This window comes from Rhamphochromis longiceps, linkage group LG10 (assembly GCF_057381845.1).
Source record: "Rhamphochromis longiceps isolate RC_006_pf linkage group LG10, R_longiceps_female_GT1.1, whole genome shotgun sequence".
In the NCBI taxonomy this organism is placed as follows: Eukaryota; Metazoa; Chordata; class Actinopteri; order Cichliformes; family Cichlidae; genus Rhamphochromis; species Rhamphochromis longiceps.
In genome coordinates, this window is record NC_140566.1 from 18,804,277 (window position 1) to 18,816,148 (window position 11,872).

General features: G+C 43.0%; 1 protein-coding gene across 1 annotated transcript in view; it reads left to right on the plus strand.

Moving 5' to 3' along the window:
* Positions 1-11,380, plus strand: part of dchs1b (dachsous cadherin-related 1b) — an 85,243-nt gene extending 73,863 nt beyond the window's left edge. Inside the window, exons 15-29 of the mRNA XM_085420716.1 lie at positions 847-1,086; positions 2,619-2,744; positions 2,880-3,089; positions 3,586-3,842; positions 3,933-4,139; positions 4,228-4,624; positions 4,740-4,853; positions 4,981-5,192; positions 5,322-5,473; positions 5,642-5,772; positions 5,939-6,225; positions 6,735-6,876; positions 6,985-7,156; positions 7,243-7,652; positions 7,755-11,380. Coding sequence (XP_085276842.1) covers positions 847-1,086; positions 2,619-2,744; positions 2,880-3,089; positions 3,586-3,842; positions 3,933-4,139; positions 4,228-4,624; positions 4,740-4,853; positions 4,981-5,192; positions 5,322-5,473; positions 5,642-5,772; positions 5,939-6,225; positions 6,735-6,876; positions 6,985-7,156; positions 7,243-7,652; positions 7,755-9,802 — 5,105 coding nt within the window. The 3' untranslated portion in view covers positions 9,803-11,380. The remainder of the gene's footprint in view (positions 1-846; positions 1,087-2,618; positions 2,745-2,879; positions 3,090-3,585; positions 3,843-3,932; positions 4,140-4,227; positions 4,625-4,739; positions 4,854-4,980; positions 5,193-5,321; positions 5,474-5,641; positions 5,773-5,938; positions 6,226-6,734; positions 6,877-6,984; positions 7,157-7,242; positions 7,653-7,754) is intronic.
* The last annotated feature ends 492 nt before the right edge of the window (positions 11,381-11,872 follow it).

The following is an 11,872-nucleotide window of genomic DNA, read 5'->3' on the forward strand; positions in this document are numbered from 1 at the left end:
TAACTAAAACAGGGCAGCTAGCGAGACCTCACAGAAACATCAGAGCCTCAGCCTCACAAAAAGTTCTACACACAATGTATGTTTGGCAAGCTGTAACATTTAGAAATTACACACGTCTCTCAGGCTTCTGCATGCCGGCTAAGCTTGTAGACTCATGCGAAAAGTATACACACACACACACACACACACACACACACTTCATATGGCCTTTTACTTTGCCTTGAACGTCAGGGTGATGACTGGTTTGTGACATCTAGGTAAGAGTCTGAATCACAGACGCTGTGTAAACTGGTATGATTTACATAAAATACCCATTTCGGTTAATGGCTTGCAGACTTAAATGCAAACATATGATCGTGTTGCATTAAAAAAAAGCATATTGACCTAAGGCAAGGCCATGAGTTGATTTGGGATTGCAGCTCGAACAGAAGCGTGTGTTTACCTGTGTGCCTGTTTTACAGTGTTTACAGTAATCATACATGTTAAGTGATAATAAGTAGATACACATTTCAATGCATGTTCAAAGTGCCAGAATTGAATAGCTGGTATGAAGTAGCTGTACTTTCTGGGCTTTCAGTGGAAAATCTCATAAAGCAAAGCTGTGAAGGTTTTTGCTTTTACAAGTCCTTCAGGCATAAAAGATACAGAAAATCACAGGTACAGAAAATTGCACGTTCGCAAAAATAATCCAAACACACACTTAGACACAAAAACAGCAAGGAACACAGAAAAAGGCCAAAAAAAAAAATCTGTTTTAGAGTATCTGTTTCAATTTAAGTATTTGGGGGAAAGTTTTCGAAAGCTGTTATGCAGCACTCTCTGATTATTCTTTTCTTTCCCTCCTAGGCTCTCTCTCCATCCTTAAATCCCTAGACCGTGAAGAGCAAGAAATCTTCAATCTCACTATTGTAGCAGAAGATCATGGAATACCGCAGCTTTCCACCTCTCAGGTGCTGTGCGTGCAGGTGATTGACGTGAATGACGAGGCTCCAGTGTTCCTGCGGGCAGAGTTCGAGGCACAGGTGATGGAAAACCAAGGACCAGGAGCCTCAGTGTTGACAGTAACGGCCACTGACCGGGACCAAGGTTGGTTTAAATGTTTTATTACAGTTTTAAGTTTAGAGTATGTGCAGTCAATAAGAAGAAGTGAGCTTAAAGGGCAGGGAGGATGTGCAGAAATATGTTCTGTTTGCTGCAGAATATATCTGCAATTTATGTCTTCAATTTGTCCGCTCAACTTGCTAGACATCTAAAAACATGGCCAGTGAACACTAGTAGGATATATGAGGTTATAATGAAAGTGAATTTTCTTTTAAATAATTGGGACTGAACATATGAAGCTATAACAAATGAATGAGAGTTTAAGAGACTCAGCTTAATCTCAGTCATGACTGCTGAGCTGAGAGGTGGGAGAAGTGCTTGAGTTGGAGAGCAAGAGATTAAAATAGACCAATCATGACTTGACAAGACCACTTTATCTCAGTCACATGACTGATGGGTGACATTTTTCTCACTGCTGTTTAATGTTTTAAGTGAACTAGACTAGTAGGAATGTGAAAATAAGCCAACATTAGCATTAGCTGCAAAAAGTTTGTTTTATTTAGTAAAAGTAAAAATAAATCATTTAGTAAAAAAAAAAGAAAGAAATACTTTACAAAAATAAGGTAAAATTCACCCAATATTGCTCCATCTATTCTGATTGGTTTTCTTTAATCGCAACACTTCTCCATAAGTTTGTATTTATCCAGCTTCCTTACTGATATAAACCTCAAAAACAACAACAAACCAATTTCTAATGACAGAATATACACACTGTGTAAAATATGAGTTATTATATCATCATGTTTTAAAACACTAAACTAAATCATGAAGTAGTAACTTGCTAAACAAAGACATTCACTGAAATTCTTCATTTTCTTCTTCTTTATATTTCATGAGTATCGTATCTTTATACCTTTTGTTAAGTGCTCTGTGTTTATGTTAAGTGAGCTTGTATTGAAATGAACTACTCTAAACTTTGAGGTGCGAATTTGAAGGGACCACCTATGGGAACAAAGGTTCCCAGTGACTAACATATGACAGAATGTTATGTAAGCTAGTAGCTTGATACCTGTGCAGCAGCAGCTTGCATTGTATTTTAAAATTAAATAAATGTGTCCTAAAAATGAGACATTTTCCAATTGCTAATACATGGCTCTGACAAAAACGTCTTTAAAAAGTAAGATCTCGTTTAGTTCAGGATGAGCAAATTGTACAAATTGAAGACAGTTGTTATTTTTGGCCAAAGGAATAATGCCAAGAAAGTCACGATATGGAAGGAAAAAAAGGTTCCAAGTTTCAGTGCTGGTTTAATGAGTAAGAAGGAAGCCGATCAGCCCCCAAAACCATAGAACTAAACCACACACATAAATGGTTTTGAGAAACCAAATCTTTTTAAATCAATCACATGCAGATGCTAACGATAATGTGTGGTCACAATCTTCATCCAGAGCCTTATAAGTTTACGGCACCGGCACTTGCAGCTGTAATTCTTTGAAATTACTGCCTTATTACATTTAATGTAGCCAAGTCCATTGTGTGCCTTTATTTCTATTTGCGTCTTGTTTTTTTTCATGAAGGTTCTAATGGACAAATAACATACGGAGGAGTATCAGAGGAAGGCTTTATAATCAACCCTGTGACAGGAGCCATCACCACCACAAAGGAACTGGACACAGAGCTACAGGATCACTACACTCTTACAGGTATTAAATGCCTTACGAGTTTATTTAAATGCTTTAATTAATGTGTTAGTTTAAGCATACATCAGCTCATATGAACAGTTTATTTTAACTTGCTTTACTCACTCTAACATCTCTTTTATTTCTGTCTCATATCAGTATATGCCAGGGATGGAGGCCTCCCTCCTAACTTTGCCAAGACTGTAGTCCGAGTGGAGGTGCAGGACGTGAATGACAACGCTCCAATCTTTGCAAAGCCGTTTTATGGACTTGAAGTGCCAGAGAACCAGGCTCCTGTAGAGCTTTGCATCCTCAAGGCCACAGACCCTGACTCAGGTCCTGGTGGAGAGCTGGAGTACAGAATTGCTGGTGAGAAACTGCATTGTGTGTCCAATCCAAGTATTTTATTAGATTTTAAAGAGTGATTTAGGTTCCCACAATTGCTGTAATTGCTGTTTACTGGGAGAAACATTACATTTTTGTCATTTTTGTTGTTTTTTTAGAGGCCAGAAAATCATAAAGTTTGAATTTAGAGATTTTAATGTGTTACTAAAATTGACTCCTGGACCCATTTTTGCTGATATTGTACCTACTCTATTGTAAGAGTTTAGTCCTGACTAGGAGATTTTGGACTAATTTACCCTATTGTGTTTTACTAGACCCTGTTTCTCCCATATCTCAAATAAAACCTGCACAGAGTGGCCAAATGTTTGCTCCTGATATAGTCTTATCAAAAGCACTACTACCTCTCTAGAGAGAAAATCTGGACTAAGTGCAGAGCTGGCACAGATGTCTCCATTCCTCTCCGTCTTTCAGCATTGAATTCAGGTTGGTTTTTTGTTTTTTTTCTATCCACTTCTTCTAGCCGGGGACCCTGATGGAGATTTTCAACTCCACGCCAGCACAGGAGCCCTGTCGACGTCTCGCGGGCTCGACAGGGAGACGCATGCAAAGTACACTCTGGAGGTGGTGGCCACAGACCGAGGCAGCCCTGCTCTCAGTGCTACTGTCACAGTGGAGGTCAACGTGCTGGACGTCAATGACAACAACCCCGTCTTCAGCAAAAGTAGCTACTCGGTGGAAATTTCAGAGGATGCTATAGAGGGAGCACAGGTTCTTGAGGTGGGATGAAATGGAAATAAATATATTCAAAAATTGTAAATACTTGAAAAAAAGTTTTTAATAATCTGACTTTTTTTTGTATGTATCTAGGTTTCAGCCACTGATACTGATGAAGACCTTAATGGGAAGGTTCTGTATTTCCTCAGTCAAGAGGCGCATGGCGCATTCAGTGTAGTTGAGCACAATGGTCGCATCACCACGTCAGCTCCTCTGGATCGCGAAAAACTGGCGTCATACAGCTTCCAGGTTTTTGCTGTTGACCTTTCACCGGCTGCACCTAGGAACTCGTCTGCTCAGGTAAATGAGGGGTTAGCTGTTTCAGGTGTTTAATGGGCTTGAATTTATGATCTGAAATCTAATTTCAGACATGATATCTTCCTTACAGGTGACAGTAACTGTCCTGGATGTCAACGACAACACCCCCTTCTTCATCCAAGATCCACTGGTCATTGAAGTGTCCAACAGGCGTTCCCAGCGGGTTTTAGCTACGATGAAAGCAGAGGACAAGGACTTTGGAGCAAATGGTTCTGTGTTTTACCGTTTCGCCACCCCAGTGAAAGGCTTCAGTATCAACTCCCTAACTGGGGAGATACAGGCCACTGAGCGACTGGCGGACCTCACCCAGGCACAAAGGACCCTGATAGTGGAGGCCATGGACCAAGGCAGCCCAGCTCAGTCGACACAGGGTGTTGTGATCATTTATGTGAAGGAGGTGGAATACAGTGGAATTCGTTTCTCGAGGAATGCTAGAGATGTCAGCATACAGGAGAATGCAGAGAAAGGTTGGGCAGTGTTATCAGGAATAGCAAGTAGTGCACCAGGTTTTAATTCTCCTATATCATTTTTTAAAACAATTACAAACACATTTTTTTTCTCTGCTCCACTGAAAAAATTCAGGTACCACTGTGGCTCAGGCTCAAGCTCAGTACCCAGATGGTTCTCGTAACGGTATCAGCTATAGCCTCTTCAGTGGGAACAGAAAGCAGGCCTTCAGTATCAGCTCTTCGACAGGTAACACTCACCCTTTAAGTGTTTCTTAAAGTATGTCTCGTGCAATGTGTTATCAAGATGGTTAATTAGTATAAGGATATTGTGATCTTCATTTTTTAATCAAATCTTCCTACTGTTTGTTCCACAGGTGAAATAAGGGTGCAGACCTCCAATGAACTAGACTTTGAAGACACCCCAAGACTCCGTCTTGTTGTGAAGGCTGAAACTGTGTCCTCTACATCTTACATGGCTTTCAACTTGATCCTGCAGGATGTCAATGACAACCTTCCTCGCTTCCAGCTGCAGAATTATGTGGCCTACATGAAGGAAGCACAAGGATATGAAATGCCAATCATACAGGTGCTCATAAATGTTAAAATAATAATAATAATAATACAGAGTTACAGAGATATTTGGTCTATTGGAGTTCTACAAAGGCTACAAATAAATTTCCTCCTCTTTGTTTCCCTTTCTGTCCTCGCTTTCCAGGTTGTTGCTGAGGATGTGGATCAGGGCCAAAATGGTCAGGTGACCTACTCCATCCAGTCATCAAGGATGAGTGGCCTCTTCAAGATTGATCCTGTGACAGGAAGCATTACCACAGCAGCCATCATGGACCGTGAGATCTTTACTCAAACTAAGTAAGAACTTCAACTTTTACTTTCTTGCTTTTGTAACCAAAATGTGATCAGTCTGAAACGGAATATTCACATAATTTTCAATCCAGTTAAATTCATTTCTATTCATGTAGCACCAAAGTGTAATAACAGAGGACAGTTTGGATTATCACCTTCTCTTCTCACCCACAGGCTGGTAGTTACAGCAACTGACAGAGGAAGTCCACGGCTCGCAGGTTCAGCCACACTGACGGTCATTATTGTTGACCAGAATGACAACAGTCCCACTATTCCCATACACCAGGAAATCCGCATCCCAGAGAGTAAGTTTTGCTGAATTTAAAAGGTATTGTTGGAGTTTCTGGTTAACACCCAGTGCTGACATTTACAAACAGTAAGGATCATCATCAAACAAATCATGCCTGTGCAATATATGTGGTGTGTTTGAATGCAACTAATAAGTTCATTTCCACTTTCTTTCTCTGTTAGATACTTTGATAGGCACTGAAATCACTCTCGTGACGGGCAACGACGTCGACTCCAGTCCTGCCCTCTCCTACTCTTTACAGCTAGACCCAACAGCACTAGGCAAGTTTGGGATTCACCGCTATAGTGGAGGCGTGTCACTCACTGCCCCTCTGGACTTTGAGGAGAAGACGTGGTACACCCTGACTGTCAGAGCCACTGACAGCCAGCACCAAACTGAGGCCAACATTACAATTTTGGTGGAAGATATTAATGACAATGCACCAGCATTTACACATGATCTTTATCAGGTATGCCGTTAATTTTATTTTTATTGTGTTTGTTGTTGTTTTCTAAAAATCCCAACAGGCACCTAAAGAGAAAGTTGCTTGAATGTGTTTTTGTCTGAGGTATTCACAAATTATAAGATCTTAAAAGAAAGTGAATTATTTTCAGAAACAGTTTATTTCTAGTAGACAACATTAAATGCACTTGTGGGCTTGAAACACATTGAATACACATTTGTACACTTCTGACTTGCACACAGTGGGTGTGATAAAATTTAACTACCTAATATTAACTTGGGGACCATTGTGGAGATGAGCCTGTAAAAAATATACTACTCTGTCTCAGGAAATGACCTCAGTATAAAGAAAAACACACACAGGATAAAGGAACTACATTATAAAAAGTATTTTCCCCTCTGTGAAGGCAGTGCCTGTTGCCCTCCACACAGTGAGTTATAGGTTTATATGATCCAATGCTGGGGTGTTTGTTTCCTGTATCCAAATGTTAGAATTAATGTCTCTTTTTCTCTTAGGTTACTCTTCCTGAGCACACACCACCAGGAAGTGCAGTTATCACAGTAACAGCGACTGACAGGGACTCCGGCGAGAACGGCAGGATCACCTATAAAGTGATGTCGTCAACCAAGGAGGGTTTCTACATTGACCCGAGCAATGGTAAAGATAAGCTTGGCTGCTTCCTGCTCTATTTTATTTCCCTGCGCTCATTTTTAATAACACTTTTGGCACAATGAGTAAGTTCATCTCATTTCCTTCTGATTTCAGGAACTCTGTTCATCAATCACAGAGTTGAGTTTGACCCCGAGCGCCCATCAGTCAGCATCGTCATTGAAGCTCGCGACAGAGGCCTGCCCCCGCTCTCCTCTCTTACTACAGTCCAAGTTCAAATATCCGACGTCAACGACAACGCTCCTGTGTTTCACCAGTCGGAGTACAGGTCAGTCTGTGCTCATTAGAATTTGGACATATTGAGGTGCAACCCGAACAGCCGTCTTCACATAATACTCTTTGGTTGGTTTGCAGGGCTACGGTTTCTGAAGACACGATCCCAGGGTCGACAGTTCTCACTTTTGAAGCCTTCGACAGCGACCTCTCTCGAGAAAACTGCGGCTTCGACTTTGCCATTGCCAGCGGAAATGAAGGAAACGCATTCCAGATCGAAAGCAGCGTGCGCTTCCTGGAGGGACGGGGCTTTCAGACGGTTGGGACTCTGCTGTTGGCCGAGGGAGTTGACTTTGAAACCAAGTCACTGTACAACCTCACTGTGGTAGTGTCAGACCGCGGCGTGCCGCAGAGGAGCTCTAGTGTTGCTGCGGTGATAACGATCGGTGATGTGAATGATAATCCTCCAGCATTCACCAGAGCAGAATACACCGTGTCACTGATTGAGGGTGCTACCGCTGGGACTGAGATCATACGACTGACTGCTACAGGTGGGTGTTCCTTCTTTCATCCAGTCACCTGTAAATGTTTCTCGCTGTCTTGTTTGGTCTCTCAGTTATATACTTGAACTCTGTTGTTGTATTTTTTAACAGACCCTGACTCAACTCCTAATGCTGAAGTCCAGTATTCTATCAGCTCTGGGAATGAGGTGAACTTATTTACTGTGGACCCGTGGAGTGGAGCCTTAAAGCTTCAGCGAGCACTCGATCGCGAGCACCAGCCCACACATGTTGTCATTGTTCAAGCGACAGATGGACAGGGTCACTTCGCCCTAGCTCCAGTCATTGTTGAGGTCAAAGACGTGAATGATAACCATCCGTTCTTCCCTGTGGATGTCCTGATAGCCAGTATCAGAGAAAACCAGCCAGCCAACTCAGCGGTGACTGTTCTGCACGCGATAGACCACGATACGGGGGTTTTTGGCCAGCTGAAGTATTACATGTTGGAACGGTCTGGGGCAGGAAAAGAAAGCTTTGCTGTGGACCAGAACTCAGGAGAAATCAGAAGCAAAATTCCATTTGACTTCGAGAAGGTCAACACCTTCAGTTTTGTCGCAGTGGCAGCGGATTCAGGCAACCATTCAGCCACTGTGACTGTACAGGTGTTTGTCACGGGTGAGGATGAGTATGACCCACTCTTCACATCCTCTGATTTCTCCTTTGAAGTTCCAGAGGGAGCCAAGAAAGGACAAAGCATTGGCCAGGTCCAGGCAAGTGATGAGGATGAAGGGGTGGATGGTATTGTTCTTTATTCTCTTACTGCCAGCTCTCCATATTTTGATGTAAACAAAACCACTGGGGTGGTCTTTCTCAAGCTGGACAGTTCAGGCAGCAGTAGCAGCAGTGGGTCGGGTCGGAGTAAACGGGAAACCAGAGTTATGACTTTAGACGTGCAAGCTCACAGCCCTCTGGATACATCTCGCACTACTACAGCCCAGGTCTCCATCGATGTGACAAACACCAACTTTGGCCTGGCCGCTGACGTCAACATCCTGGTTATTAGCATAGTTGCTGTGTCTCTTGGTTTTATCGTATTGCTTGTGGTCATGGCAGTGGTTGTGTTCCTGGTCAAGTCACGCAGGAGAAAGAAAGGCCAGGAGACAGGAAACAGAACTGTTGCCTCGGGAACTGCCTTGCAAAAACTGGATGATTGCAGCCCTGGGCCAGGGGGAGAAAGGATCTACCACCAGGCCTTGCCAGGCTATGCTGGTGACCAAGGTGGTGCTGGTGGCGGACCCTACACTAGAGGAGGGTCTTTGGATCCTTCTCACTCCAGTGGTAGAGGATCAGCTGAAGCAGCAGAGGATGATGAGATCAGGATGATAAATGAGTATCCCCGCGTTGCATCCATCACCTCATCAATGCAGGAGCACATCTCTGCCAGAGGACCAGACTCTGGAATCCAGCAGGATGCTGACCAGCTTTCTGATATTTCCTGTGAGCCTGCAGCTTTGGAGGGCAGCACTTGGTTCAAAGGAAAGAAGCTAGGTGGCAGCCTCAGTGGGACCTTACTCTCTGGACAGCTCCCGGTCTACAGGGATGAGGGAGGTGGTTACCTAGGAGTGGGCCGTGGTCTCAATATTTCCCTCCCCAAGGATTATGCCTTTCCGGAGGATGGGAAACCTTCCGTAGATGGTTCCCTCACAGCTATTGTTGCCAGTGACGAGGAGCTCCGTGGAAGCTATAACTGGGATTACCTACTCAACTGGTGCCCTCAGTTCCAGCCTCTTGCAAATGTCTTCACAGAGATTGCCAGGCTGAAAGATGAAACTGCTCAGCAAAGTCAGAACCCTCGCCAGCCCTTCCAGCCCAAGCCCAAAATGGATCCTAAACCTAGAATTGACCCTCCACCTCTCATCACATCAGTGGCCCACCCAGGAGCCATGTCAGTTCCTCCCAAAGTCCCTGTAATTGGGCGGACATTCCCCCACTTGGCTTCACTCCGCAGGTCCCCCATCAGTCACGAGGGATCTATTTCATCAGCAGCGATGTCACCGAGCTTCTCCCCGTCTCTGTCCCCTCTGGCAGCTCGATCGCCAGCTGTTTCTCCATTTGGAGTCAACCAAGGGCCCTCAGCGTCCATGATCAGCACCAGGGAGCCCTCACTGGAACAGAGTCCCGATCATGAGATGAGAATATAATTGAAACATTTGAAACATGACATTACTATTTAGGGAGAAACTCTAAGACGGACAACCTGAACAAAGCATGACTGACCAGCATTTGGATGTTCTTTTGCATGGATCAAAAGAAAGCAAGCGGTGATGGTGTCAGTTTTATTGTCATTCTCAAAAACATTTGTCTTATTCCACAAAAAGAAATCAAGGTTTCCCAAATTCCCCGCTAGTGACATTTGGTGGGCAATACCCACAAAAAATACTTAGCGTCTGTCTCCTGGTAGAATATTTGTACTGCCATTGTGTCGGCAGCTTTGCAGGAATATGTGTGATGGGCTCGACTGCAGCAGCCCACCCATCCACTACAAAGTGACGCAGGACTCCACGAACTGATCGGGGTTAAGAGCCAAATAGAAAATGTGCACTTACCATGCCCTGCAGTCAGAGATCCCTTAGTGTGTAGATAGATAAATGTGTAGTTTTCATGTTACCTCGCTGGCTGGCCAGAGAGCTAAGGACCTCGTTCCTCTCTTTGTGTCTGTGGACTTCTGTTTTTTTACCCTCCAGTATTAAACCCATCTAGTGGCTACTCTGAGAATGGTCTCTGGACGCACCCGTCGGATCATATGGACAGACAAACGGTGTGTGTTCACAGAGACACTGATTCATTGATTTGCCAATGCATCGCATAGTGAAAAAACAATTGAGATTATTATTTTTCTCACCTTTCGGACAACACTTGTTTGGATTTAACCTTTATTTTATATTTTTATATAAATTTATGATTTCAGATCCATTATTTCACATGAAGAGGTTATTGTTTTTGAGTATTTGAATATATGTGTATTTGTATGTATGTGGGCTACATTATGTGTACTGTATGTGTCTCCTAGGTTTATAGAGACTTGTGATTGTTCAGAATTGAGTGACAGGGAGGCGTTTGTGTTTTTAGCATTATTTATAATAAGAAAAGAGGACTTTCAACCACAAGCTTTGGAAACCATCAGCAGCTCACTTTATGCTGTGTTGAGATTTTTTTTTGTCAAATTGTTGATCATCCTAAATCAAACACATATAAATCAGATGAAGAAAAATCTGTGATCAGTCTGTATTTCCACTTTGCAGCTGTTCAGCACTGTCGTGGCATGCACTTGCACTTGCACTTGCGCCACGCCGTGACAGAAGATTCCCTTTGTTATTCAGGGACAACTCGGTTTGCTGTTCACCTCTGTGTCTTTCAAAGAAAGTGCTTCCTAAAATCAGTTACATCACTCATTCACCTGAATGCGTTTTACTGTGAAGTTGTTCATCTCAGTACAAAGAAAACAACGATGAACAGGATGAGATTCTCAAATGGCAAAACCCAGAGAGATGTAGCACACGAGCCAGACAAGTGGCAACCAAAAGGCTGAATACATGAGCCCTAATGATTGTACAAGGATTTAGCCACCAGTGCTGTTTTTTATGTCTGTGACTTTACACATCGAGAATGTCAGTAGCATGATGAGGTGTTTTACACCAGCCCCCCCACCCACACCCACTGCTCAGACTCAGTTTTAGCAATCTTAAAATGTTGTTTTTGTTTTTCATTCTTTATATATACTCATCATCAAACTCATCATTTTAATTGCAGTGATTGGATGTCCTGATGTTTTCAAGATTTGGTTTCTACCTCTGTTCTGTGTTCAACCGTGCAGATCCCCATCATGCAAAGCTGGCACTGGTCCAGCTTAAAGTTACTCATGTCACGAGCCCAGCTCCAGCACTACATGCTCTTTGGCTGTTTCAGAAACATTTCTTTGTTTGAGAACCGCAGTTTGGAGTTCAGTTTGAGATGACTGCCAGTGACTGATCAGTGGAGCAATGGAAGACAGAAAGAAAAAAAGAAGAAGCTGTATTTCTTTTTTTAAAGCAAATAATAAATTCCTACTGATCTCTTTTGACAAATTGGAGTCGTACTTCATCTTTTTCAGGAGTCAAGACAGCGAGAGGAGAACTGAGAAGCGACTGATCTGAATGAATAATTGCAAAATGTTTATTTCATATGATGCATAGGCATGTTTGCATAGCTGCTTGGGATTTCTGCCTCATTTG